Below are 27,718 nucleotides of genomic sequence, written 5' to 3'. Positions count from 1 at the left end.
AAGCTAGTTATTCTTCACTCGTTTACACACGTTTGCTCGTTTGATCCTCACAGACCCTGCAATAAGGGAAGGTCATTTGTTGTCTAAGGATGATAGGAAACCCTAGGTTTTCTAAAATTGGCTTTTGTAATTTATTTTTAAAGTACTGAAGCCTGGGAACCATGTGGTTGATTGTTTTTTTTCTATAAACGTCAGAGGTTTGTTTTTTCAGCAATCATTGGACCTCAGCATGATCTATTCTTAGTTGCTGGCTTATGTGGCAATTTCAGCTTCATGCATCTTAAAAGTCAGCGCCAGGTCCTTCCTGGTACTCAGTCCTTAGGGAAACGGAACAGGGGCCAGAGTAATTCGAGGCCCACGTTGGGTGCCAAAAATTTGTTACCCGATTGGGGTCTGAGTCCTGGAGCAGTTGAGCCAATGAAACATACTCCAAGTTACAAAGAGTGAGAAAGTTTATTTAGGAGATGTATACATCAGCCAGGACTCCGAGACAGGCTGTGTTGCTGCTGGGTCCCTGGTGATGTATACATCTCCTGAATAAACTTTCTCACACTTTCTGACTTGCAGTACATTTCATCGGCTCGACTGCTTCAGCACACGGACCCCAGTCGGGTAACAGGAGGGTCATTTGTTGCCTATGAATGATATAAAATCCTAGGTTTTCTTAAAATTGGCTTTTGTAATTTATGTTTAAAGCACTGAATTCTGGGAACCATGTGATTGAGTTTTCTCTCTATAAACATCAGAGGTTTGTTTTCACAGCAATCATTGGGCATCAGCATGACCACTTCTCAGTTGCTGGTTTATGTGGCAATTTCATCTCTCTGCATCTTCAAAGTCAGCGCCATGGATACTTTTATTGCAGCTGTTTATGAGCATGCAGTGATATTGCCCAATACCACCCTAAAACCAGTGTCCAGTGAAGAGGCATTGGCATTAATGAACCGAAATCTGGATGTTTTGGAGGGAGCTGTCACATCAGCAGCAAAGCAGGTACCATCCCTCTAGTACGCTGGATTCTATGCAGGGAGAGGGTGGGGTCTTAGGAGACAGGGTCACTATCAGGGTCAATCATGTTTCTGGATGACATACGTGTCAAGGTACGAATTACTATTAGGGCTCTACTTTCCTCTGAAAATCATTAGAGCCAGCTCACTCTCATTTCCCTAGGGTCACCATAAGTCAGAGCCTGACTTAACAGCAGCCAACAACAATAACAGCAGCAAGAGCAAAGTTAAGAAAAAAACAGTTTTGTTGTCATTAAGAAGCAAAAGCCTTTTGAAGATCTAGCTGTAAATTCAGCATCTTTGCTCCTCTTTTCTGCTACAGTTGAAGGGTGGAGGATAAAGGGGGTCAGGAACCACATGCTTTTCTTAGCCTGTTAGTGGCCTTGATGTACCCTTGTGCTCTAAGATTCCCCAGGTTTCCAGCTAAGTTCATTCCCCCAAAGCAATTAAACTTAAGTTGCAAATAACTTAAGAGTTTGCATTACATGTTCCATGCTTCAACTGAAATACAACATAAAGTCACGTATGTCAATGCATTGTAGTCCTTGGGTTGAATGAAAGATTAAGTTTAAAACTATTTCCAGTGTTTTAAGTGTGTAGTTTGAATGTACGTGATTTAAATAAGATAATAGTGGATCAGAAATAACCCAGTTATATGAAAGGTGATGAAAGTAATGGCTACATATTGCTGTTGTTGTTGTGTGCCATGGAGCGAATTCCTACTCATAGGGATCCTATAGGACAGAGTAGAGCTGCCCCACAGGGTTTCCAAGGCTCTGATCTTTAGGGGAGCAGATCGCCCGGGTTTTTTTCCTGCAGATCGGCTGGTGAATTCAAATCACCGACCTTTCAGTTAGCAGCTGAATGCTCAACCATTGCGGCACCAGGGCTCCTTGGATACATACTGTATGTATCTATCAGTATGCACTCTCAGACACAATTAAATTATAAAGGTCATTAAGAGTTCTGAGGCCCTTTTTACCCTTAGTCCAACCATTTCCGTAAAGGCCACCGCAGCTAACACTGCAGACAGAAGGTGCCCAGGTTAGCTGAGGGAGCACCTCTAGGCTCAGGACACTTCAGGTTGTTGATGTCTGACCCCACCCTCCCCCCTCCTCTTGAGAAGCAAGAATCCTGGTCACAGGGTGTGGTACAGGGAAGACTGGAGCAGAGGAGGGGGTAAAACCAAGAACTTGAGTTATAACTCAATCCCGACACACTCAGACACAACAATCAGCCAAAGTTCAGGAAAAGCATTTGATTTTGAGCAGAGCCAGGTTTACAGTTAACTGCAACGTGTGACAGAGCTGTGAGAGGCCTGGAAAACTACTAATGTCTATGAAATGACAACTGCCAGATTAGAAAATTAGAGTGGTTGTGAAAGAAAACAAAGCATAATAAATAGAGAAAACAAGGAAATACCATTGAAAGAAAACAAGCCCTAATGGTGGAGCATAAGGAAAGGCAGGACAGACAAACCTCCCCCCTTAAAAAAATTCACCTTTTTTCTTGAGGGCAAATTGAAAGACTGAACCAGGTGCAGAAGAGCTGAACTATTTTTTTTTTTTTAATTTTACTGTACTTTAGGTGAAAGTTTACAGTGAAAATTTCTTTCTCATTCAAAAATCTATACACAAATTCTTTTGTAACGTTGGCTGCAATTCCCTCAAGGTGTTAGTACTGTTTTCCCTTTTCTACCCCAGGCACCTGTGTCCATTCGCCCAGTTTTCCTGTCCATTTCTGCCTGTTAATCTTTGCTTTTGGGAAGGTGTTGTTCGTTTGGTCTTGCATACCTGATTGGCTTAAGAAGCCCCTTGTGTTATTCTTTGTTTTTTAGGCTTGTCTAATCCTTGACTGAAAGGTGGTGGTGGGCTTTGAAAGTGCCTTCAGTTTTGAGTTAGCAGAGTGTCCACGGTCCATAGCCTTGGGGGTTCCGCCAGTCTCTGTCAGACCAGAGCAATAGGTCTTTTTTGTGTGTGTGAAATTGAGTCTTATTCTACATTTTTTTCCCACTCTGTTCCAGGACCCTCTATTTCAATCCCCGTCAGAACAATAGGTGGTGGTAGGCAGGTGCCATCTAGTTCTTCTGGGCTCAGGCTGGTGGAGGCTGTGGTTCACGTGGTCCCTCAGTCCTTTGGACTAAGATTTTCCTTGTGTCTTTGGTTTTCTTCATTCTCCTTTGCTCTGGTTGGGGTGGAATGAATAGATGTATCTTAGACGGTGGCTCGCAGGATTTTATGACCCCAGACACTAGCTACTCACCAAAGCAGGATGTAGAACACTTCTTTATAAACTATGTTACACCAACTGACCTAGATACCCCCCAAGACCATGGTCCCTAGCCCTCAGTCTCAGTCACTTGGTACCTCAAGGTGTTCGGATGTGTCTAGGAAGCATCTGTGACTTTGTCTTTGTCAAGTTGTGTTGATTCCCCCATATTGTGTGTTGTCTTTCCCTTCACCAAAGTTTCTACTTGTCTACTATCTAGTTAGTGATTTCCCTTCCCACTCTTCTCCTCCCTCATAACCAAAGATTTTTTTTCTGTGTGTAAACCTTTTCTTGGGTTTTTTATAATAGTGGTCTCATACAATATTGGCCCTTGTGTGGTTGACTTATTTCACTTAGCATAATGTCCTCCAGACTCATCCATGTTGTGAGACGTTTTGCGGATTCATCATTGTTCTTTATTGTGTAGTATTTCATTTTGTGTATGTATTAGATTTGTTTTTCCATTCATCTGTTGATGGGCTCTTAGGTTGTTTCCATCTTTTTGCTGTTGTGAATAATGCTGCAATGAACATGGGTGTGCATATATCTATTCCTGTGACACCTCTTATTTCTCTATGATATATTCCTAGTAGCGGGATTGCTGAATCATATGGTATTTCTACGTCTAGCTTTTTAAGAAGCTGCCATATCGTTTTCCATAGTGGTGGTTGTACCATTTTATACTCCCACCAGCAGTGCATAAGAGTTTCAACCTCCCCACGTCCTCTCCAATAATTAGTGCTTTTTGTTTTTAATTTTTGCTGGTGATGGGATGAGATGTTCTCTCATTGCAGTTTTTATTTGCATTTCTCTATTGGCTAATGACTCCAAGCATTTCCTCGTGTGTCTGTTAGCCACTTGAATGTCTTCTTTGGTGAAGCATCTGTTCCTGTCCTTTGTCCATTTTTTTAATTGGATTATTTGATTTTTTGTTGTTGAGGTATCGAAGCCTTCCACAGATTTTAGAGTTTAGACCTTTGTAGGCTATGTCATAGCCAAAAAGTTTTTCCAAGTCTGTAGGTTCTGTTTTTACTCCTTTGGTGGTCTTTTGGTGAGCTTAAGTGTTTAATTTTTTTTTTTTTAGAAACTCCCAGTTATCTACTTTATCTTCTCCTGTTTGTGCATTATTAGTTATGGTTTGTATTCTATTTATGCCTATCATTGTCCCTATTTTTTCTTCCATGATCTTTATCCATTTAAGTTTTATATTTAGGTTTTTGATCCACTTAGATTTAGTGTGTGTGTATGGTGTGAGGTGTGGGTCCTGTTTCATTCTTTTACAGGTGGACATCCCGTTTTGGCAGCAGAGTTTATTAAAGAGACTGTCTTTTCCCCATTTAATATACTTTTGTCCTTGAACTAGATTTTATGGGAGTGCCTGGTTGGCACAAATGGTTAAGCACTCACTAACCGAAAAGTTGTGGTTTCAAGTCCACCCAGAGGCTCTTCTGAATAAAGCCCTGGTGATGTACTTCTAAAAAATCAGCCATTGAAAACCTATGAAGCACAGTTCTACTCAGACACACATGAGGTCCCCAAGAGTTAGAATCAACAGCAACTGGTAGTTCTTACAGGAATGACAGTGGCAGAGGTTGTTAGTGAACACTCTCCCAGTCTTTGATTGTTTGCTTATTTGGGAAACGTTTTAATTAAGCCTCATTTTAACAGGGTGCCCATATTATTGTGACTCCAGAAGATGGTATTTATGGCTGGGGCTTCACCAGGGAAGCTATCTACCCATACTTGGAGGATATCCCAGACTCTCAAGTGAACTGGATTCCTTGTAATGATCCCAGCAGGTAAAGAAACATATTGTAAAAAATTCAACCATGAACATCAACTTATTTTACTGGGAAAAATTTATTGATGTTTATTAAGGTCCAAGTTTCAAGATAGTTTTTATTATTTTTCATATACTATGGATCCATTTAAGGTGTCTTTAATTAAGGTGGTGCAACGGTTAAATACTCAGCTGCTGACTGAAATGTTGGTTCAAATCTACCCAGGTGCTCCACAGGAGAAAGACCTGAAGATCTTCTCCCATAAAGATTATAGTCTAGAACCCTTATGGGGCAGATTCGGCCTGTCACATGGGGTCACTATGAGTCAGAAATCCACTTGATGGCACTTAACAACAATGGACACACATATTAGGAAAGAGATTATGAATTATGTAATCACAGAAATGAGTGCTGAAAGATAACTTAGAAATCATTGAGTTCAAAGAGAATATTTTTCCACTGAGAGATTGAAATTGGAATGGGCATAACTCATTGACGGTCCCAGGAGTACTTAGTGGGGGAACCAAATCCAAACTCTCATCTTCTTACTCCTTGCTGGTGAACAGAGAATTAATTCCTGTGTGAGTCTGTCATTTGAAAACTGTGTGAATAAATAGCAAAAACAGAGCCACCCATCAGTTTAGAATTGTTTTCTTTTTTATTGTCAAGATATTTTATGAGGTTTATGCATGTATTAAAATCCCTAAAGCTTAAGCTGATTATTAATCTATGAGGTGATATAGCAAAAATGTCTAAGTGGTTTAGGAGTTCCTGAGTGGTGCAAATGTGGTTGGCTGCTAACCAAAAGATTGGTGGTGGGAATTTATCCAGAGGCACCTCAGAAGAAAGGTCTGGGAATCTACTGAGAAATCAGCCATTGAAAACCCTAGGGAGCACAGGTCTACTCTGACACACGTGCTGTCACCATGAGTTGGCATCATCTCGACAGCAATTGGTGGCGGTGGTGGTACAAGTGGTTTAAGTCAGGTCTAGACTGAAAAAAAGGAAGTTTGATGAAAGTAACACTATTACTTTTAATGTAAGCAAAACAATCTCATACATCTAGAAGAATCACATTCGTTAACTCATTTATTTCCCACTGTACCTTTGCTAAAATAGTTTTAGAGATTACTCTTTTGGAACAGCTCTTAACACTGAACAAACTAACTACTATAACTCCTATAGTGGCACCTTGATTTTGACAAAATTCAATATTATTTAGCTTAATAATCTACTTTATTCCTGTTTCATTGTACCATAATTATTTACTTACTTAGCCATCTCCCGTGCCATATCTTCAGTTTCTAAAAGACAAAAGCTGTTATTTTACTGTTTTAAATCAAATTGAGTTGTTTATGAACAGCCTTTCCCTAGCATCTAATTTTCAAAAGTCTCCTGAATATTCCCACAAGAATGTCCAATTTGTTCCATTTTGAAGAACCAAGTTGCCCCTTTGTGTTTCTCATCAACTAATGACATCTTCTTTCTTAGTTTCATTTATTTAACAAATGTTTTTGAGTACTAATATGTGTTCTTGGAGCCCTGGTGGCACAGTGGTTAAGAGCTCAGCTGCTAATCAAAAGGTTGGCAGTTTGAATCCACCAGCCGTTTCTTGAAATCTCTATGGGGCAGTTTTACTCTGTCCTGTAGGGTCGCTATGAGTTGGAATTGACTCAACAGCAATGGATTTGGTTTGAATTGGTATTATGTGTTCTTGGGTATTGGTATGAAAAGAAAGCATATAAAGTTCCTGTTCTCATGGATCTTGGGGGAGAAAGTAAAAAAAGATAATATCTATGCACCTGTCTTCCATCTATGTTATGGAGAAAAATAAACTAGGGAAAGAATCAAGGGTGGGGATGAAGATTTTAATAGGTCATGTCATCAGAGTAGATTTCACCGTGACATTTAAGAAAGAAAAGAAGGAGGTGAGGTATCTAAAGAAAGAGCTAAGAGAGTTTTGAATGCCAAGACCCTGTGGTCAAAGTGTATCTAGTATATTCAAGGAACAGCAAGAGGCGAAGTGGTTGAAGTGTTTGAAGGGAGGGAGACTGAGGTAGGAGAGGGAGGCACAGAGGTGGGAGACACCTGATTGTACAGGGCTTCATGGGCCACAGTAATGACTTTGTCCATTACTTGAGTGGTAAGAGCACCACTGGAAGGCTTTGACGTGCTCTGACTTAAGTTCTTTAAAGATCACTCTGGCTGCCATGCAGTTCACTGACTCCAGGGGGTAGGCCAACGAAAGAAGCAGGGAACAGTTAAAAAGCCATCATAATAATCTGGTTAGAGAGATGATGCTGTCTTGGACCAAGATGATAGAGGTTTAGCTGTTGAGAAAATGCCAGAATCGGAAGGAAATTTGAAGGTAGATCTGACAGATTTTGGTAAAAGATTGGATATGGCTGTTCAAGAAAGAGAAGAGTCAAGTCCTTTACTCCTCACATATGATCAAACATCAAGTCTTATTCAGTAGGTTTGAAATAGCTTCCCTTTCTCATGGATGCTAATCTTGTTTGGGTCTGCATTATTCCTTAGTGGGGGTATATCAGAACTTCATTTCTCTTTAAGGCTGAATAATTTTCCATTTTATGTGTATACTGCATTTTGTTTATCCATTCCTTTGTTAATGGACACTTTGATCTTTTCCACCTTTTGGGTATTGTGATTGCTGCAATGAACAGTAGTGTACAAATATCTGTTTGTGTCTCTGCTTTCAACTCTTTGGGTATATTACCTAGGAGTGAAATTGCTGGGTTATAAAGTAACTCCATGTTCAGCTTTTTGAGGTATGCCAAACTGTTCTCCATAGTGGTTGCACCATTTTACAATCCCACCAGCAGGGAAAAATAGAACAGTTTAGAGGTGAAAAAATTAGAAGCCACATGAAGAAAGTAGTTGTTAAGAGCCATCATTGTTGTGAGCTTGTTGTAACAACTGTATCTGAAGTATAGTTCTGAGAGGTTCTGGGAGGCTAAGAGAGGAACAAATTGACTAGAGAATTTTTATTGTCATCGAAGGAAACTTACTGATTTCTTCAGCAACAAACCCTATCCAATAGTCTAATTGAAAGATGAATATACTTAACATATTTTCATTGACTACTTGTTATGTTCAGGCACTCCTCTATGTGAATGTATATGGATGCCTGTATAAGGAATGTCTGCACCTATCATCACAGTGATTGGGCTTACAGGTTAAAAAAGTTGATCACTGGTTCAATAAGTTGAAAAATAAAGCTTACCTAATTAGCTAGTCTGTACGAAAAATAAATTTTTATTTTTGATCACATATCAATTTTTATTATTATTTCAAAATTTTGTATGCATATGTTGATTCTCCAATAAGATTAAGTGCTTCCTTAATGCAGCAGCCAAGTCTTCCACATCTTCATATTCCCCATGTGTACTTGGAGAGCTCTGCTTGGAATTGCCTGTCCCAGGTGCCACGCCTAGCACAGTGCTTTATGTGATATAGGGACACAATAAATATTTGTTGAAATTTAAAATATACTTATTCTATGTTTAAATGCCTTCTTCAGCAGTTGATGGCTTTTGTTATACCTAGAGATTGAACACTTTGAAAGGAGCCTTAGAAAATGCATTTTCCATCTCTTTCTTCTGTTTTTAGACAGAGCTCTGTACTCATTGAAGAGTCAGCAAATATTATAGATAAAATGACAAGCAGATTTCAGGCCCACATAAGCAAATGGTATTTTTAAAACTCCAAATCATGACGTGTGGTCTGACAAAGAATTTTAGGGCCTTTTCTAGGTCTAAGAAAGGCAGTTTAAATAATATATTACAATTTATAGCATACGTCCAAGATGAATGGGAACCTTGGTGGCGTAGTGGTTAAGAGCTATGGCTGCTAACAAAAAGATAAGAAGTTGAAACCCACCAGGCCCTCCTTGGAAACCATATGGAGTAGTTCTCTTCTGTCCTATATGGTCGCTATGAGTCAGAATTGACTTGACGGCTACGGGTTTCAAGAAGAATAGAAACAGTAGTAAAATATGTTTGTAATCAGGAATGTTTTAGAAATCTTAAACACCATGTATCACTTCATGTAACCTGAAAAGGTTTGGGGTAGATATGTTTCTAGTGATTCAATGTATTTTATTTATGTCTGTACATTTCAGGTATTAATTCAAACCAACAAAGGTGGGAGGGATCTATCAAATGGTGATTCTTTATTTTAAATACATTAAAATAATAATTTTCTATATAGGGTGTCTGTCATGGATTGAATTATGTCCCCTAAAAAATGTGTGTATCAACTTGGTTAGGCCATGCATGGTTGTCCTCCATTTTGTGATTTTAATTTTATGTTAAGAGGATTAGAGTGGGATTGTAATACCACCCTTACTCTGGTCGCCTTCCTGATCCAAGTAAAGGGAGTTTCCCTGGGGTGTGGACTGCACCGCCTTTTATCTCTCAAGAGATAAAAGGAAAGGGAAGCAAGCAGAGAGTTGGGGACCTCATTCCACCAAGAAAGAAGTACTGGGAGCAGAAAGCATCCTTTAGACCCTGGGTTCCTGTGCAGAGAAGCTCTTAGACCAGGGAAAGATTGAGGAGAAAGACCTTCCTCCAGAGCTGACAGGGAGAGAAAGCCTTCCCCTGGAGCTGACGCCTGAATTTGTACTTTTATCCTACTTTACTGTGAGAAAATAAACTTCTCTTTGTTAAAGCCATCCACTTGTGGTATCTCTGTTATAGCAGCACTAGATAACTAAGACAGTGTCCAATACTTTTTGCTCTTTTTCAAGAATATGTTTTATAGGTGATTGTTATGGCTTTGCTTCTATAAAAAAAAAACTAAAAGTTGCACAAATTTGTTTTAGATCTAATTGCCACAATTTGATGCTCAAGGAAGTTTTCATTACTATTTGCCTGGAGATGGCAGTAAATTTTCAGTCATTGAGGTTATCTCTTTTTGCCTTCTTAGCTATTCAATAACCATTCATTGTTTCAAAGCTATGCCAGTAGGGGATAAACATGGCTATATGTTACACATTCTGAGGTTTCACCTTTCAAGCTGGCAATTTAATGGGTTTATTAGGACAACCACTATGATAAAGAATTAAGAAATCAAGCATTAACAATTGTTTCAGCATTTTCATCTTTTAATACCAGCTGGCACTACTCTAGCCCAGCTCTCTGGTCTCTTACCTGGATTATTGCAACGGTTTCCTAAATTAATCTTTGAAAAAGAAAATTCAGATTTTGTTACTTCTGTCCTCAAAGCCTTTAATCGTACCCCTTTGTCTATTAAATTTGGAACAGGTTTCTGAGCCTCCTCTGCAAAGCTGTCTATGTTATGACCTTGAAAAGATCTTTTAAATTTCCCTTTTCCTTCTTTTCCCTAAGAGATCAGATAGGTCTCTGAAAAGAGCTTTCTCTTCCCTATATCCATGTTTTGGTTCATTTATTCAAATGTATTTGAATACCTCCTTTCTACCAGGCATTGTGCTAGGTTCAGTGGACCTGAGATGTTGGTGCCTGCCACATAATGTCTACAGAATATGACACACATTATAAGATGAACACATACATGAAAGTGAAAAAAAAAAATGATGATAGATTGTGATAAATGGTATGTATGAAAAAAAAAAAAAAAAAAAAACTCCAGGCCTGGTTAAGTCTTATCCTAGAGTATTTTGAATATATTTTTTAAAACCAAATTCCCACAAACATGGTTTCCTCTCCACTTGTCTTAATCCTTCTCTTCTACCCGCAGACATTTAGTATTTATTTTGTGAATATTAATTGAATAATAATATATTTAGACTATTATCATTATGAATTTCATTAAAAGACAAGCTTAATTTTTTTCCTTGTCCAATGAACACATACTAGATTTGGTCACACCCCAGTACAAGAAAGACTCAGCTGCATGGCCAAGAACAACTCTATCTACGTTGTGGCAAATATTGGGGACAAGAAGCCGTGTGACACCAGTGACTCTCAATGCCCCACTGATGGCCGTTACCAATACAACACTAATGTGGTGTTTGATTCTGAAGGGAAATTGGTGGCACGCTATCATAAGGTAGAATCAATTTGCAAACAATTTACATAATAAAGTGGGCTAGAAGAAAAAAATATCATTATTTTGGTAATAAGCTTACTTTAGAAGCAGAGTAGAGACAAAGCAGTGAAGGTAATGATTATGTCAGGTAAGAGCCTATAAGGATCCTCCAGAAGTGTTCTGTGCATTTAAGATCAGTAGGGAATGTGGGAGAGGCACAGGAGCTATCTGCCTTAAAATGTAACATCACATTTTGGGCTTTGTCTTTTTAAAAATATGTCCTGGCAATGGGTCAAGGCAAGTTAAATACATATATTTTTTTTTACTGGATACAGTTGACCTCAAGAAGGAGCACAGGAAACTCACTGTGCACAAGAAATAGTTAAAGTGTTCATAGTAAATAGAAGTTACCTGTTTTATTCCTATTTTTGTAAGATTCAAGATGGCCTTTGTAGATAAGAATTTCCACGTATTTATTATCTATTGAATGTGGAGGTTGAACTTTAGGTTCCTTTTAGCTTAAGTAGCCTCTGATTCTCTAAGGTACTGCTCTTTCCCTCTGAAGATCATGGCCAGAGATGAAATAGGCCATCAGTTGATTGGCCAACTAATAGCCGTGAGCTTTCACTAGTTTATATGCGGTGATATTAGGGCCAGCTACCTAAAAGAGTTTTTTTTTTTTTTTTTTTTTTTCCCATTTCTGCCTTTCTCTTCTGTTTATTATAGCAAAACCTTTTCATGGGCGAAGATCAATTCAATTCTCCCAAGAAGCCTGAGATTGTGACTTTCAACACCACCTTTGGGAAGTTTGGAATTTTCACGTGCTTTGATATACTCTTTGAAGATCCTGCTGTGACGCTGGTGAAAGATTTTCACGTGGACACCATCCTTTTCCCAACGGCTTGGATGAATGTTTTGCCACATTTATCAGCAGTTGAATTCCACTCAGCTTGGGCTGTGGGGATGGGTGTCAATTTCCTGGCAGCTAATTTACACCATCCCTTTATGCACATGACAGGTATGTGTGAGTTCTCAGATTTAAGTTGGTGTTCATGTGGTCAAATCCATTCTGACTCCTAATGACCCCATATACAACAGAATGAAGCACTGCCTGGTACTGTGCCATCCTCACAATAGTTGCTATGTTTGAGCCCATTGTTGTAACCACTGTGTCAATCCATCTTGTTGAGGGTCTTCCTCTTTTTCACTGACCTTCTACTTTAAGTTTTATAGGTTTGTTGTAATAAAGCAAAAAAAAAAAAAAAAAAAAAAAAGGTTCCCCTAATTAACATGTACTCTTAATACATGTTTTCTAAATCTTAAATATTTTTCAATAATCTGTCTAGTGACATATTATGGGATCAAGCTAAATTTTTTTTGTACATTTATGTATTTATGTTTTAACTGAACTTGAATGTACGTTGTTCTTTCTTTTCCAAGTTTGATCACTTATTACTTGAAACTTCTTTGGCTGCTACACACCTCACTCTACAGTATTCCTCTCACCCTATCTGCTCCTATCAGCATATTTTACTGGAAAATATACCTTGTTGTTAGATACAGCCCAGTCATTTTTGACTCATAACATTTTACTGCCTCCATGTTGAGGCAGTAAAATGTTAATGTGATTTTAAATAGCAGTAACAACTATGAAGTCACTTTACACTTCCTTATTTCAAAAAAACTTTCCCAATTCATCACTTTTAGGAAGTGGCATCTATGCACCAGATTCTCCAAGAGGGTTTCATTACGATATGAAGACAGAGGAGGGAAAACTCCTCCTTTCCCAGCTGGATTCCCATCCATACCACTCTGCAGTGAATTGGTCTTCTTATGCCAGCAGTATAGAAGCAAACTCAATGGGAAACCAGGGATTTAAGGGTACTGTCTTTTTTGATAATTTCACCTTTGTGGAGCTCAAGGGAGTCATAGGAAATTACACGGTTTGTCACAGAGACCTCTGTTGTCATCTAAGCTACAAGATGTCTGAGAAGAGATCAGATGAAGTTTACGCCCTGGGGGCATTTGATGGAATACACACAGTTGAAGGAACTTATTATCTACAGGTAATGCATGTTTTGGTGGCAGGAGAGTTACCAGAATAAAAACAACATACCCAATTAAATTTGAATTTCAGACAAATGGCATTTTTTTTCCTTTCTTTTTTAGTGTACATATGTCCCACAGGTTGGGACATATTTATATGAAAATTTACTTGTTGTTTATCTAAATTCAAATTTAACCAGACATATTGTATTTTTATTTGCTAAATATGATAAACCTAGACGTCAGTCTGATTTGGAACTGGTTGGAAAGAAGCAAATATATTTGGGATTATATTTTTTAAAATAATACCACAATCAAATTACAGATAATTTTATTAGATAATTGACCTATGAAATTGCCTGCCTGAACAAATTTAGGCATTTCCTTATATGTTTCCTAGTGTGTCCACGCTGCTTTATACAGAGCTTGATACTAAGTATGCCCCTCGAAACAGATAAAGGTGTCCTCTGAGGTTGTACAGTAGAAATGTTTATTGCTATAATGATTCAGATATCCCACAGCCTCCAACATAAAGGAGGAATGGTTACAGTATGATGAGATGGAACTCCCAAGAACAAATTCACAGTGGTCTCCGTGTTTCTTTGCTTCTGTTCTTCTCTTTCTTGGTTTGGTTCCTATCCTATCTCTTCCAGATTATTGCAGTACCCTCCTATCTGGGCTTGCTGTTGACAGTATCAACTCTATGCAAGCCATTCTCTACACTAAAATTACAAAATCACTAAAAGCCATTTATAATTAAATTAAAATTTCTGTTTTCTAATTAACATAATGGAAATTCTTAATATAAAAGACACATAAGAACTTGATGTGTGGCCCCTCCCACCCTCCTCTCTCACTGACCCGCCTATGTGCCCTGAGCTACTGTGATACTGAGGCATTTCTCCATATGTGTCAACATGTATAGAACCTCTGGATGTTTGCTCAGGTGTTTCCTTCATCTATGATGTCTCCACCTATTCATCTCTCATGAAACTCCTTGGGTTTTTCCTTCACCAAGAATACTGCCAGACAGCCTATTATGCTGGGCTGAAAAGTCAAAGTGAGGATACTGAGAGGACGTTATTGATGTTATGTGCCGCCCAGTAGGTTCTGACTCGTAGTACCCTATGTACAACAAAATGAAACACTGACCAGTCCTGTGCCATCCTCACAATCATTGTTATGATTGAGCCCATGGTTGCAGCCATTTGTGTCAAGGTATCTCATTGAGTGTCTTCCTCTTTTTCAGTGACCCTCTATGAATGGATAGTTCTTCTTCAGAAAACTTGTCTGAAACAAGTAAAAGAGAAATAAGATAAGTTAGACAGAGACTCATAACAAATTATGGATAACATTTCAAAGAATGGGAATTCCAGAATAACTAATTGTGCCATGAGGAACCTGCACATAGACAAAGAGGCAGTGGTCTGAACAGAACAAGGGGATACTGTGTGGTTTAAAGTTAGGCAAGATGTGGGTCAGGGTTGTATCATTTCACAATACTTATCCAATTTGTATGCTCAGCAAATAATCTGACAAACTGGACTATAGGAAGAAGAACACAGCATTAGGACTGGAGGAAGACTCACTAACAATCTGAGATTTGCAGATGACACAACCTTGCTTGCTGTGTCTTGAAGGACTTGAAGCACTTACTGATGAAGATCAAAGACCACAGCCTTCATTATATGGATTACACCTCAACATAAAGAAAACAAAAATCCTCACAACTGGACCAATAAGCAACATTATGATAAATGGAGAAAAGGTTGAAATCATTAAGGATTTCAATTTACTTGGATCCACAATCAATGCCCATGGAAAAAGCAGTCAAGCAATCAAAGGATATATTATGTTGAGCAAATCTGCTGCAAAAGACCTCTTTGAAGTGTTGAAAAACAAAGATGGACTGCCAAAAGAACAAACAAATCTCTCTTAGAAGAAATAGAGTCAGAATGTTCATTAGAAGCAAGCATGGCAAGACTTTGTCTCATGTAATTTGGATATGTTATGAGGAGGAAATCATTCCCTAGAAAAAGACATCATGCTTGGTTAATAGAGAGTAATTGAAAAACAGGAAGACCCTCAACGAAATGGATTGACACAGTGGTTACAACAATGGGTTTAGGGATAACAATGATTGTAGAGATGGCATAGGACCAGGCAGTGTTTCATTCGGTTTTACATAGGGTTGCTATGAGCGTGCACTGACTTGATGGCTCCTAACAACAACAGACAGACTCAGAATTAGGAAAAGTTTCTTTTTTTCGACAACTGAGAAAGCCTAAATTGTCTTTATAGGTCTTAGAGAAAGGGTAAAAAGGAGGAAATGATGAAAATACAGGAGAATCAATACTCCTAGTCAATGCTTATAGGTGCTGGAGGAAAGGGGAAAAAATGGTGTCGTCAACACAGGTGGAAAGTGTCCAAACAACTGAGGTTTAGTTAAATAAATCATCTTGTAGAAGAAGATTTATTGTTATGTAAATATTACCATATATTGCATTGCCATATATTGGGTTGTTGTTGTTAGGTGCAGTTGAGTTGGTTCTGACTCATAGTGACACTATATACAACAAAATGAAACACTTCCCAGTCCTACACCATCCCCACAATGGTTGTTATGCTTGAGCCCACTGTTATAGCCACTGTGTCAATCCATCTCATTTAGGGTCTTCTTCTTTTTCACTGGCCCTCTACTTTACCAAGCATGATGTCCTTCTCCAGGGAATGATCCCTCCTGATAACATGTCCAAAGTATGTGAGACGTAGTCTCGCTATCCTTGCTTCTAAGGAGCATTCTGGTTGTACTGTGCCATATAAAATTTTTAAATTAAAGAAATTGTGATATATATTACTTTTTTGTGATAAATTTTTAAAGGAAAAAAGTTAATTAAAAAAAAACAGCAATCTCTCAGCTCTTTCTCACTCTCTCTTCTTCCTTCTCAATCCCTCAATCTTGGCTAGCCTCTCTGCCTCCTCCAGAGTCTTGGTTCCATGTGGGAAAAATAATGGTAGGCTCCTTCTTACTGTTGGGAGAAAGGCTAGCTCTGTTGGATTCTTCAGAGAGTAATGAGCTCTAGTAAAACAAATCCTTCTATTGTTATTACTGGTCAATGGTCCCTTATCCAAATCACTGGGGCCAGACATGTTTTGGAGTTCAGAGTTTTCCAGCTTGGAAAAGACCCTAATGCACCTTACATGACATTAGCAGAAGAGTCTGGTGCAACACCCAGAATCAAACGTGTTAATATTTCTCTTGGAAAGTATTGGAATATTCACCTGAATTTCTTTAATAAGTATACTATAGCACTACGTTCATTCAGGTTAGGTTTCAATGCCAAAAGAATTGCAGTAATCCTTTCTTTTCAGAGAATTTTGAGTTTGGGAATTGAGGATGAGACATTTTGTTATTGTATTATATTGATAATCTTTCATAGATCAACTCTGATGATCTATTATGCTAGAATGGCTCTGTTACCACCAAATACTACTTCCTAACCAAGGGAGAGAAGAGGAAGAAAATGAGGTGAATATGAAATAAACCCCCACCTGGCCACACATTTTCTCCAAGTGTTCTGTACAAATATGAACACTTTTTAAAACCCTTAAGAAATTGGGGAAAGAAGGAAGATGTGTTTTTTTATAGAGCAGGGAGTGGTAACAGGTTGACTAAAGGAGCTTGAAGAAAGTAAAGATTTGGAACAGTTGTGCAGGGGAGTGGGAGAAGGAGCAACCTAAATATTTTAAAGAATTATAGAAGAAAGGAGTGAATGAAGGAATGAAGTCATTACCTTTACCCAGTCTACTTAGGATCTTTTCCTTTTTAGCCTACCTGCACCCTTAGTCTTTCCCATATCCTTCCATCAAGGTGAGTTATCCAATCACCAGCTCCTAAGCCCTCAGACTATAAAACCTATTCCATGGCAGTATAAGGAATTACAGATTAAAAATGGTTAAAAAAAAAATTAAATACCAAAGCTTGAGATAATGTATTGTGAACCTGGATCTGGGGTCAGAAAATCCGGATGAATCCCTGCTTCACTGTGAAGTAGCCACCTGGCTGTGGGCCAACCCCTTAGCCTCTCTGGTTCCTCATCTGTGACATTTGGATTGATTTTATTTCAGCAAATATTCATGTAATACCTGCTTTGTTCTAGATACCTCCTAGATTCTGGAGTTCTCAAGATAAGTAAGACAGATATAGTCACTGCTTTCATAGGGTTTAAGTCAAGTGGGCAGAAAACCAAAACCAAACCAAATACTTTGCCGTCGAGTCAATTCCAACTCATAGTGACCCTGGAGGATGGAGTAAACTCTCCCACTGGGTGTCTAAGATGTGGCTGCTGGATTTGAACTGTCGACCCCTTGGTTAGCAGCCATAGCTCTTAACCACTGCACCACCAGTTCTCCAGAGGCGAGAGGTATCAAATAAAAAACTAAGAATATCACATTTTCTTTCACAATGGAAAGAAACAAGGCTACAGGAATTGATAGAATGCCAATTAAGATGCTTCGGCAAATGGATGCAATACTGGAAGTGCTCACTAGTCTCTGCCATGAAATATGGAAGGCAGTTACCTGGCCAATATCCATATTCACGCCCATTCTAAAGAAAGGTAATCCAATGGAATGCAGAAATTATCAAACAATATCATTAATATCACACGCAAGTAAAATTTCACTGAAGACAATTAAAAATGGCTGCGGCCAGAAATTAAAACTGGATTCAGAAGAGGACATGGAACAAGGGATATTAATGTGATGTTAGATCAATCTTGGCTGAAAGCAGAGAATACCAGAAATATGTTTACCTTTCTTTTATTGACTATGCAAAGGCATTCAACTGTGTGGATCACAAAAAATTATAGATAGCATTGTGAAGAAGAGGAATTCTAGAACACTTAATTGTGTTCATGTGGAACCCATTCACAGACTATGAGACATTCGTTGGATACTGTGTGGTTTAAAATCCAAAAAGGTGTGGGTCAGGGTTGTGCCCTTTCACCATACTTATTTGTCCTGTATGTTGAGCAAATAATCTGAGAAGCTGGACTACTCAAAGAAGAACAGAGCATCAGGATTGGAGGAAGACTCATTAACCACCTGCAATATGCAGATGATATAACCTTGTTTGCTGAAAGGGAAGAAGACTTGAAGCACTTACTAATGAAGATCAAAGACCACAGCCTTCAGTATGGATTACACCTCAACATAGAGAAAACAAAAATCCTTACAACTGAACAAATAAGCAACAACATGATAAATGGAGAAAAGATTGAAGTTGTCAACAATTTCATTCTACTTGGATCCACAGTCAAAGTCCATAGAAGCAGCAGTCAAGAAATCAAATGACGTATTGCATTGGGCAAATCTGCTACAAAAGACCTCTTTAAAGAGTTGAAAAGCAAAGATATCACTTTAAGGACTAAGGTGTGCCTGACCTAAGCCAGGGTATTTTCAATCACCTCATATGTATGCGAAAGCTGGACAATGAATAAGGGAGATCAAAGAAGAATTGATGTATTTTAATTAATGTTTTGACAAAGAATATTGAATATACTATGGACTGCCAGAAGAACAAACAATTCTGACGTGGAAGAAATACAGACAGTATGCTCCTTAAAAGTGAGGATGGTGAGACTTCATCTCACTGAATGTGGGTCAGGAGGGACCAGTCTCTGGAGAAGGGCATCTTATTTGGTAAAGTAGAGGGTATACAAAAAAGAGGAAGATCCTCAAGGAGATGGATTGACATAGGGGCTGCAACAATAGGCTCCTCCAACACAGCAATGATTGTAAGGATGGCCCAGGATGGGGGAGCATTTTCTTCTGTTATGCATTTGGTCACTATGAGTCAGAACCGATTTGAGGGCACCTTACAACAGCTACCACAAGACGATTGAATGCCCAGGGTGCCACAGCCACCAGAAACTAGGAGAGAAGCATGGTACAGATTCTCCCTCAGAGCATCCAGAAGGAACCATCCCTTCCGGCACCTTGATTTTGGATTTCTGGCCTCCAGAACTGTGAGAGAATAAATTGTTATTTTAAGTAAAAGATAAAATAAGTTAAAAAAAAATCACTAAATTTAGTGTGACAGGTGCTGCAAAGGAAGAGTACTGTGTGCAATTAGAGCTTACAATTAAGGATCCTAAACTAGTTCAAAGAGTAGCACAGTGGTTAAAGTGCTTGTCTGTTAACCTAAAGCTTGGTGGTTGAACTCACCTGCTGCTGTATGGGAGAAAGATGTGGCGGTCTGCTTCCATAAAGAAACTCTCCTCCAAAAAACTAAAGCTAAACACTAAACGTGTTGTGTCAAGTAGATAGCAGCCAAGCCCTTAACCACTGCAGCACTGGGGATCCCCATGAAGGTTAAAAAAAAAAAAAAAAAAAAACCTTTGCCATCAAGTCAATTCCTGCTCATAGCAGCCCCACAGGGTTTCCTAGGAGCTGCTGGTGTATTCAAACTGTCAACCATTTGGTTAACAGCCATGCTCTTAACCACCGTACCACCAGGGCACCATAATGAGTACCACCTGTGGGACAGTTCCACTCTGTTGTAAAGAGTCCCTATGAGTTGGAATGGACTTGACAGCAACGGAAGTTGTTTTCATTTACTAAGTTTTCAGAAAATTTGATTTAATCAATAGACGTAAAGTGCTTAGCACTTTGTCTGACACGTAGAAAGTATTCGATAAATGTTAAGTGTTATCACTATTATTGTTAATAAAAATAAGCTTAACTTTTTCGGTTAATCTTCAGACCCACAACCAGGTTTCACTAGCATAAATGCTGACTTTATTACTTAAGCCCACAATCTGAATCCAGTTGCAAGTGTCTCCTGATTCAATCTCTTTATTCCTTTAAGAGCCCACTGCCATCCAGTCGATTCTGACTCGTAGTGACTGAATAGATGTTTTATCGCTTATCACCTGGATTGGTTCTATCTCTCCCCTTTGCATTAATTTTAATCAAAGTAGTGCATGCACATAATTAAGAAAACAAATAGCACCAAAGGCTGATGTAACAGTGGCTCCCTCCCCAGTACATCTACTCACCCTTTCTGGAGGCAAATACTTTTATATCTCTTTGCTTTTTCTTCTGAAATGTACACATCTCTGTGTTTCTGAATAATACTGTTATATTTTGTTCATCAATTTTAGTCCAGATTCACTCCTTTTACCTTTTCCTTTATTCTCACATGTAAAACTTTTTGTCCCTTTTTATGACCTAGATTGGTTCTATTTCTTCTTTTAAAAGTTTCTAAAATGGTGGTTCCCTCTCTAGTCTACTCTGTTCCTCATCCCAGGGGCACTTTGACTCTTACCTGTTTCTTCTGGAATTTAGTCTTCTCTGTATTCCTAAATGATACTGCTTTGAAAAAAATCATCGATTTTAGTCATTATCTTTTTAGTTTCCAGGCTGGTAGATGAACATTTAGTTTTTCTATGGGACTCCGCTTTGTCCATTTTACCATTTTTTCCAGTATGTTTTATTTGTGTCAATATGTAGTGTTTATACTTTCATGACTATGCAAAGATCATTCAGGGTGTAGATGGCATTTTCTCTTTGTTTTTCCTGAACTTATTAATTGACTTCTTTTTTTATTGACTTAATTTTCCTTGACTCTTTTGTTAAAATTCCCCAGTCTTTGAATAGTATCTCAAACCATTTTCATCAGATTAAAAAGGTTTTAAAAAAAATCTGCCTCTCTCTGGACAGTATTTTTATCAACCTGAAACTTCCCTTTGATGTCATCCTAGGAATGCTCTTGATTTGGATTCACTGATTTATTTATTCGTACTTTATTTAGTTCTTCGTGTTGTTGGGGCACACTCTCTGACATGATTGTTGCTTGAGTCACATTGTTCTAATCTGAACTGGCTGCCTTCTGTGTCTGGTACACCACATTCTGTCATCCTGGGATCTCCATTCATCACAATGAAGAAGATTTTCATTACCCATGTTGTGTGTGGATTTTCTCTTCCATATGGTTTCTGACCCTTTTGTTTTTGTTGTCTGCCGTTTCCTGAAAAAGAGCGAATGGGATTTTCTCTTCCATATGGTTTCTGACCCTTTTGTTTTTGTTGTCTGCCGTTTCCTGAAAAAGAGCGAATGGGAGGTAAACATTTTTTGAGATTTTACATATCTCAAATGCGTTTACTCTCAAATTATCCACACAGATTTGGAATTTGAGAGTGGAAATAATTTTCCTTCAGAATTTTGAGGTATTATTTTCTCCTTTCTTACTTTCTTCTGAGAATATTGAAGTTATTCTAGTTTCTGATTCTTTATATGTGATGTTCCTCCCTCATTTGCCTTCTCTTTCTCCCAAAGCTTGCAGAAATATTTTCCCTCCATTTTATTGTTTCTTTCCTTCTAGGACTTCTGTTAGGATCGTGTCCCTCATGAATTGGTTCTCTAATTTTCCGATCTTTTCTTGGTTATTTTTCATCTCTGTATTTCTTTTCTCTACTTTCTGAGATGTCCTCTTCTTGATCTTCCAAATCTTCCACTGAATTTAACATTTTTACTATCATTTCAATTTATAAGAGCTTATTTTAATTTCTGAATCTTCCAACCATATTTGTCATCATATATATATATCTGTATCTCTGTCTATATATATATATATATATATATTGCAGATGCAGTATTTTCTCTTATCTCTTTGAAGCTATTAAAGAAATTTTTTTTCTCAGACTTCTGTTGCCCTGAATAATCTCTGTTCACTGCAAGTTACCTTTATCTACTTGTTCTGCTCTCTCTTTCATGTTAAAAGCTTTTCCCAGTTATCTGTAACCCTGTTTCCTCTCTTTAGGAAATAAATTCTCTGTCTTTTAGTAGAGTAGGGGAGGGACAGTTCTCCATCCATGGGGGTAACTCAGGATCTTAGAAATTCTTAATAACTTCTTATCAATTTTCTTTACATCTTCCCCAACTTCATCCTCTGTTCCTGGTGCTTCCAGAAATAGAGTTTTTTTGTGTGTATTCTGCATTGTAAAATAAATAAATATATATATATATATGTTTTTTCTGCATTGTAGATGGGGTTAATTCTCGATTTTTGCCACTGCCTGTTTAGTTCTTGGCTTTCCTAGGTCTGCTAAGTCACTTACCACTTTTCCATCAATACTCCAGCTCCTAAAATATTTGCTCTGTCCTATTCTCTTGTCTTCCTCATCCTTGTGGGTTTGCATCTTTTGAAAAATTACTCCTTTTTTGGTAGGTTTCAATAGACCAAAATAGGACATGTGTCCATTATACAAACTTTACTTGAAAGCTAGTTCTATCTCCTCTTAACACACTTGCCCTGAAGTGCTTGCCCTCTACCTGCAAGCAGGGAGACCAGTTAGAGGCTATTTCTGTAACCAGGCAAGAGAGGAAAGTGACTTGGAATAGGCTTGCAATGGGAGATGCTGTACAAAAAAGAAAAAAATATATGGGTAGTCCTTTGTGGGTCTTTGCATTTACCTGGTAAGAAGGCTCATATATTTAGAATTTACATTCACATCAAGGCTCATATATTTAGAATTTACATTCAAATAGCTATGTAGTATAGTGGAAGAACTCAGCTGGGAACTGTTTTGATCCTTGCTCAGATGCAAAGTATGTGACTTTTCTGGATCACAAGGGATACTTCTAGATCATTTCTAGGGCTGCTTCCAAATCTAAAATTCCCTCATTTATGTCATAGGCTATTGGATAGAAACTGAACTAGTATCTAAGTTAAAAAACATTTTAACAAATTGAATGCTTTGACAAGTGAAATCATTGATAACTTGAGAACAAAAAAAGGGTATACTTGTCCATGGATATAGGACAAAGATCTGATTAGTTCTTTATGTGGTAAATTTGTTTGCTAGCGAATTGCTGGAAGTACTGGGGTCTGAAGTCCTTTATTTTTATTACTGGTTTCATTAGCTGTTCACCAATGCATTGAGTTAATCGAATGAGGAAGTGACGTTATTTTACTAAAGGGCACAGGCATTTCTCTAGGTTTGAGAGTGTGCCGATCGGCTCTGTTGTGACTTATTGCTTTGCCTTTACTTCCTGTAGATTTGTACTATGCTGAAGTGCAGAACAACTGCCTTAGAAACTTGTGGTGACTCAGTCGAAGCAGCTTCCACCAGCTTTGAAATGTTCTCCCTCAGCGGCACTTTTGGAACCCAGTATGTCTTCCCTGAGGTGTTGCTGAGTGACGTTCAGCTTGCACCTGGAGAATTTCAGGTAGGAACCTATTCTTGATATTGCCAATTAATTTCACCTAAGAAAAAGAACTTTTTAACACCAAAACCTGCCCCGGAGCTTAAAAATATGATAAAAACTTCCATTTGGAAAGGGTAAAATTGGCCTTGGGAATCATCAAGGACACTGAGCAGATTGAATTTCCCGTCTGGAAATTCTTAAGATAATAATTAATGTATCCTTGAGAATAAACAAATATATTTATTTTTGGGGAATATGGGAGGAGGCTGGGCTGTTGAAGGTCTATCAAGTAGGAAGAAGACTCAAGAAAAGTAGTTTTAGGGACAGGCCCATTAGAAGGCTCTTGGATTACTGACAAGGGGAAGGCCTAGTTTGGGAAAGGAATTCCTCTCAGTGTGTGGGTCAAGGCGTGGTGCAACCGTGACCATAAGAGAAAATGAGAGAAGGAAAAGCTGAGGGTGAGATAATCTGACAGTGGCTGGTGTTGACAAAGAACCAAAAGCTATTTATTTTAGAGTCCAGAAATAATTCCTTCCTGCACAAGCACTGTGCCAGCCATTGTCTTCCACCAACTTTCCCTGTAAGTGTTTCTTTCACTCTGCCTTCCTGGTAGAAACAACTTCAGGGAGGTGGGGTTGGGGTAGAAGCAAGTGGGAAAGTTAGAAGGTTTGGTGGTGAGTGGGTGGCGAAGATTGTAGGGGCTCAGTTCAAACTCCCCTTCTGATTCTTTGTGGGGGAGGTTCTATTTTGTCTGATAAAAAAAAAAAAAAACCCATTACCATAGAGTTGATTCCGACTCATAGCAACCAGATATGACAGAGTAGAACTGCCCTATAGAGTTTCCAAGGATCGCCTGGTTAGCAGGCATAGCACTTATCCACTATACCACCAGCGTTTCCATTTTATCTGATCCGACCAGATTTTTCTTTTATATGCTCCCAAATCTGCTCATGAGGGAGGCTCTCCTAGATAAGGAAATTATAAGATAGTGGTTACAAGCATTTCACTAATAAATGAGTCAGTGCCAATTCCATGGCTCCATTTTTTCCTGTACACTGCAACATTTGAAATATTTCTGATAGAACAGCATTTGATCTATGTTTTTTAAAACTGTTTCTTCGTTCAGTTATGCTGAATTTTAAAAGTATGTTATGGAATCGTATAACTTAAAGGTACACTCTGACTACCTTACTTTGTGTTAATTAGGTGTCAAGTGACGGACGCCTGTTCAGCCTGAAGCCGACATCTGGACCTGTCTTAACAGTAACTCTCTTTGGGAGGTGGTATGAGAAGGACCGGGCATCAGACCTCAGGGCGCAAGCACTAGTATTGATAACAATAGCTATAACAACTATTGAGTACTTATCAAGTTGGTAGAATATATGCATTCTCTCTCAACTTTTTCTTCTTCTTTTCCTTCTTTTTTTTTTTTGAATTAGCTTTTAAGGATGGATACTAGAGAAATCAAGAATGGGTCTGGGTTTTTTGATAATCCTGGTCTCTGGTGTAAGTGAATTAGCAGTCACATACATACACCCTTCTAATATTTCAAACTTGATAAATAGTAGCAATAGTTCAAAAGGTAAAAATGTACAAAATTAGGATAACAATTGTACTCACTTCTTAGTTTTTTAATGATAGTTAAATAAGTTAATATATTTAAAGTGATTAGACAAGTTCCTGGCTCATGGAAAGCATTCTATATATGTTAGCTATTTTTATTAAATGTGACTATAACAAGAAAACCAATTGTGATGTATTTATTTCTAAAATTGTATCACCTCTGATTCTTTAAAGTACATATATTTTCATGAGGTTCAGCCCCTCAACATTTTTCAATTAGAAAATCAACAAACTCAGCGTCCCTGGATTGGCTTTCCCTGGGTATCCAGCACTGACGTATTTCTAGGAATCTGTGGGAGGTCCTTCACGTTTTCATGTGTCTTCTTCAGCAGTGATTTAGTGCCTACTTAATGCCTTGCCTGTCTTGTCAGCCTGTAAGCACATTAATCGGGGTGGTTCCAAAGCAGAGGTCAGCCAAATCCTGTCTGCTGCCTGCTTTTGTATGATCTGTGAGCTAAGAATGGTTTTTACGTATTTAAATCATTAAAAAAATCAAAAGAAGAATGATATTTTGTGATACATGAAAATTATGTGAAATTCAAAGTTCAGCACCCATACATAAAGTTTTATTGCAGCTTAAACCAGTAGTGGCTGAGTTAATTTTGATTCATGGCGACCCTGTGTTTGTCAAAGTAGAGCTATGATCCACAGGGTTTTCAATGGCTAATTTTCTGGAAGTAGATTGTGATCCTTTCTTCCATAGTGTACCTGGGTAGATTCAAACTGCCGACCTTTGGGTTAGCAGCCAAGTGCATTACCCTTTTGTACCACATAAAAGCCATGCTTATTTGTTTAGGTATTGCCTGTGGTTGCTTTCACACTGCAATGGTGGAGTCGAGTAGTTGTGACAGGGACTGTGTGGTCTGAAAAACTGAAAATATTTACTACCTGACCCTTTTCAGAAATAGTTTGCTGATCCCTTTTTACTCTAATGTATTGACTCGATGCCACTGGGTACTCCAATGTATTAAATAACAAAGGAATTCAGTAGTGAAAACCTTTACTACAAATCAGTGGATATATTGTCTAGAGTCTCTTTTCTGTGATTCTCTCACCCAAGAAGATATAAAATATTTGTATTAACTTTGTATTATATTACAATCATAAAAAACATTACTTTGATTAACTTGTGACCAAATAATGTTAAATAGACTGATATCCAAAACAAGCGAATATAATTTTTATAAACGTGATTGATATGTAGTCACTGTATCACATGGTGAAGTCTTTTGTTGGATTTAAAATGCTCTTATTTTTTTTTATTTTTAAAATTCTTGACAGAAATTCTTTTTTTTTTCTGGAGAACAGCTACGAACTGCTCATCAAATGCATATATTTTCTTAATGCTTCCCTGCAACAAATTCATTAACTTGTCTTAGAAATATATATATATATTTAATTAAACATTGTAGCAGCGAATTAATTTCATTTTTTTAATGGCATTTATTACATTCATACCTTGCTCTGATTACTCCTTCACTCTGAATTTTTTCTAACACATGTGTGTTCATTTTATGCTATTTTTTTTGATATGCTTTTAAAACTTTAATTGCTATTTCTTCTGTAGAAAACATTTGTGGTGCTCATTTGGTACAAATAACTTCAAGAAAGTTCTGTGTACAATTAAAGCTTTTTTTAATCACCTTTTTATACCTTGATGGATTTGGAAGTTCCAAAAGCAATTCTGGTAGTTCCTTACTTAAAGATGTATTTTATGTCACCAACTTCATGACAATGTCATTTAACTCTTCTGCAGCAATTCCCCTTGTCACCCTAAAGAAGTCTAAATCTATTTATACTTTTATTGTAGCACATATATCTTATTTGGTTCTGTTTAATATTTTCAGTGATTTTGTTTGTTTTGCTAGTTATTTATCTGACCAATATATTTAAATTTTAATACTCTCCATCTCTTACCATAATCCCACCAAAATGATTCACTAGTAACACCCAGGTAGCCTATCTCCCCAGGACTCAAATGAACACTCTTCTAGAAGCATTGCTAGTCGATTGATAGTAAAATCACAGATCATCTTTTCCTGGTTAGGAAACCAGAAAGTCACATTGATAGAATTATATATTTAATCTAGCACTAAATGGTCTTTGTTGGTAACAACATAATCTCTTGACAAAGTATGATTTAGTGAAAAAAAGACCATCTTCAGAGTTAAAACATCCCTCAAATGATAGACTGTACATAGGGCACTGGTAGCAAACTCACACTACAAAACATGACTTTTTGTAAAGGAGAACAAGGTATCTGCAGCAGTGGTACATGACAGCAATACATTGTTGGAGCAATACATAGATGCTTTTTTTTGTTTAATTCCAATAAATATTTATCATCCAATAAATATTTCACTAAAATTTATCTTGTGCTTCTGGGTAATCTTAACTGACTTTTTTCTTCTAAGACCTAAAACAAAACAAGAAAGTTCTTTATGTATTTAGGAGCATCCACAGATCTTGGGAGCTATGTTGTTTCTTCTGCATACAGCCCAGTATTTATCAAATTTCATGCCATCAGAGATGAAAACTTTGTGAGTTTCCCTAGTCGTGTGTGTGGTTGTAGTTTGATCTGAGAGAACTGGAGCTTGCCAGAATCAAACGTTTCCTGGGCGGGGATGCTGGAGACAGCAAAGTCATCTGGTTTGGCTCTTACCCCACAGGGTCATGAGTGAAGTCGGGTGTCAATGGGACTGTGTCTGGTAGTTCTCTAACAATAGCTCATCTGGTTTCACCAGGCCAGCA

The 27,718-nt window shown here is 38.0% G+C and overlaps 1 protein-coding gene across 2 annotated transcripts; it reads left to right on the top strand.

The window, feature by feature from the left end:
• The first annotated feature begins 227 nt into the window (after positions 1-227).
• LOC100671136 (pantetheinase) lies at positions 228-27,718 on the top strand. 2 transcript variants are annotated; one of them, XM_003404008.4, is made up of 8 exons: positions 228-612; positions 763-993; positions 4,944-5,074; positions 10,915-11,107; positions 11,813-12,104; positions 12,794-13,152; positions 23,195-23,365; positions 24,551-27,718. In XM_003404008.4, exons 2-8 carry the CDS (start codon positions 781-783, stop codon positions 24,719-24,721), a joined length of 1,530 nt encoding a protein of 509 aa, XP_003404056.1. In that variant the 5' UTR covers positions 228-612; positions 763-780; the 3' UTR covers positions 24,722-27,718. The 2 variants fall into 2 exon arrangements, with proteins under 2 accessions (XP_003404056.1, XP_064146999.1); XM_064290929.1 differs by lacking the exons at positions 23,195-23,365; positions 24,551-27,718 and adding an exon at positions 14,382-19,041 and having other exon boundaries at positions 296-612.

This window comes from Loxodonta africana, chromosome 1 (genome assembly GCF_030014295.1).
Source record: "Loxodonta africana isolate mLoxAfr1 chromosome 1, mLoxAfr1.hap2, whole genome shotgun sequence".
Lineage (NCBI taxonomy): Eukaryota > Metazoa > Chordata > Mammalia > Proboscidea > Elephantidae > Loxodonta > Loxodonta africana.
The sequence above is the reverse complement of the archived record's forward strand: the minus strand, read 5'-3'. Positions and strand labels throughout refer to the sequence as shown.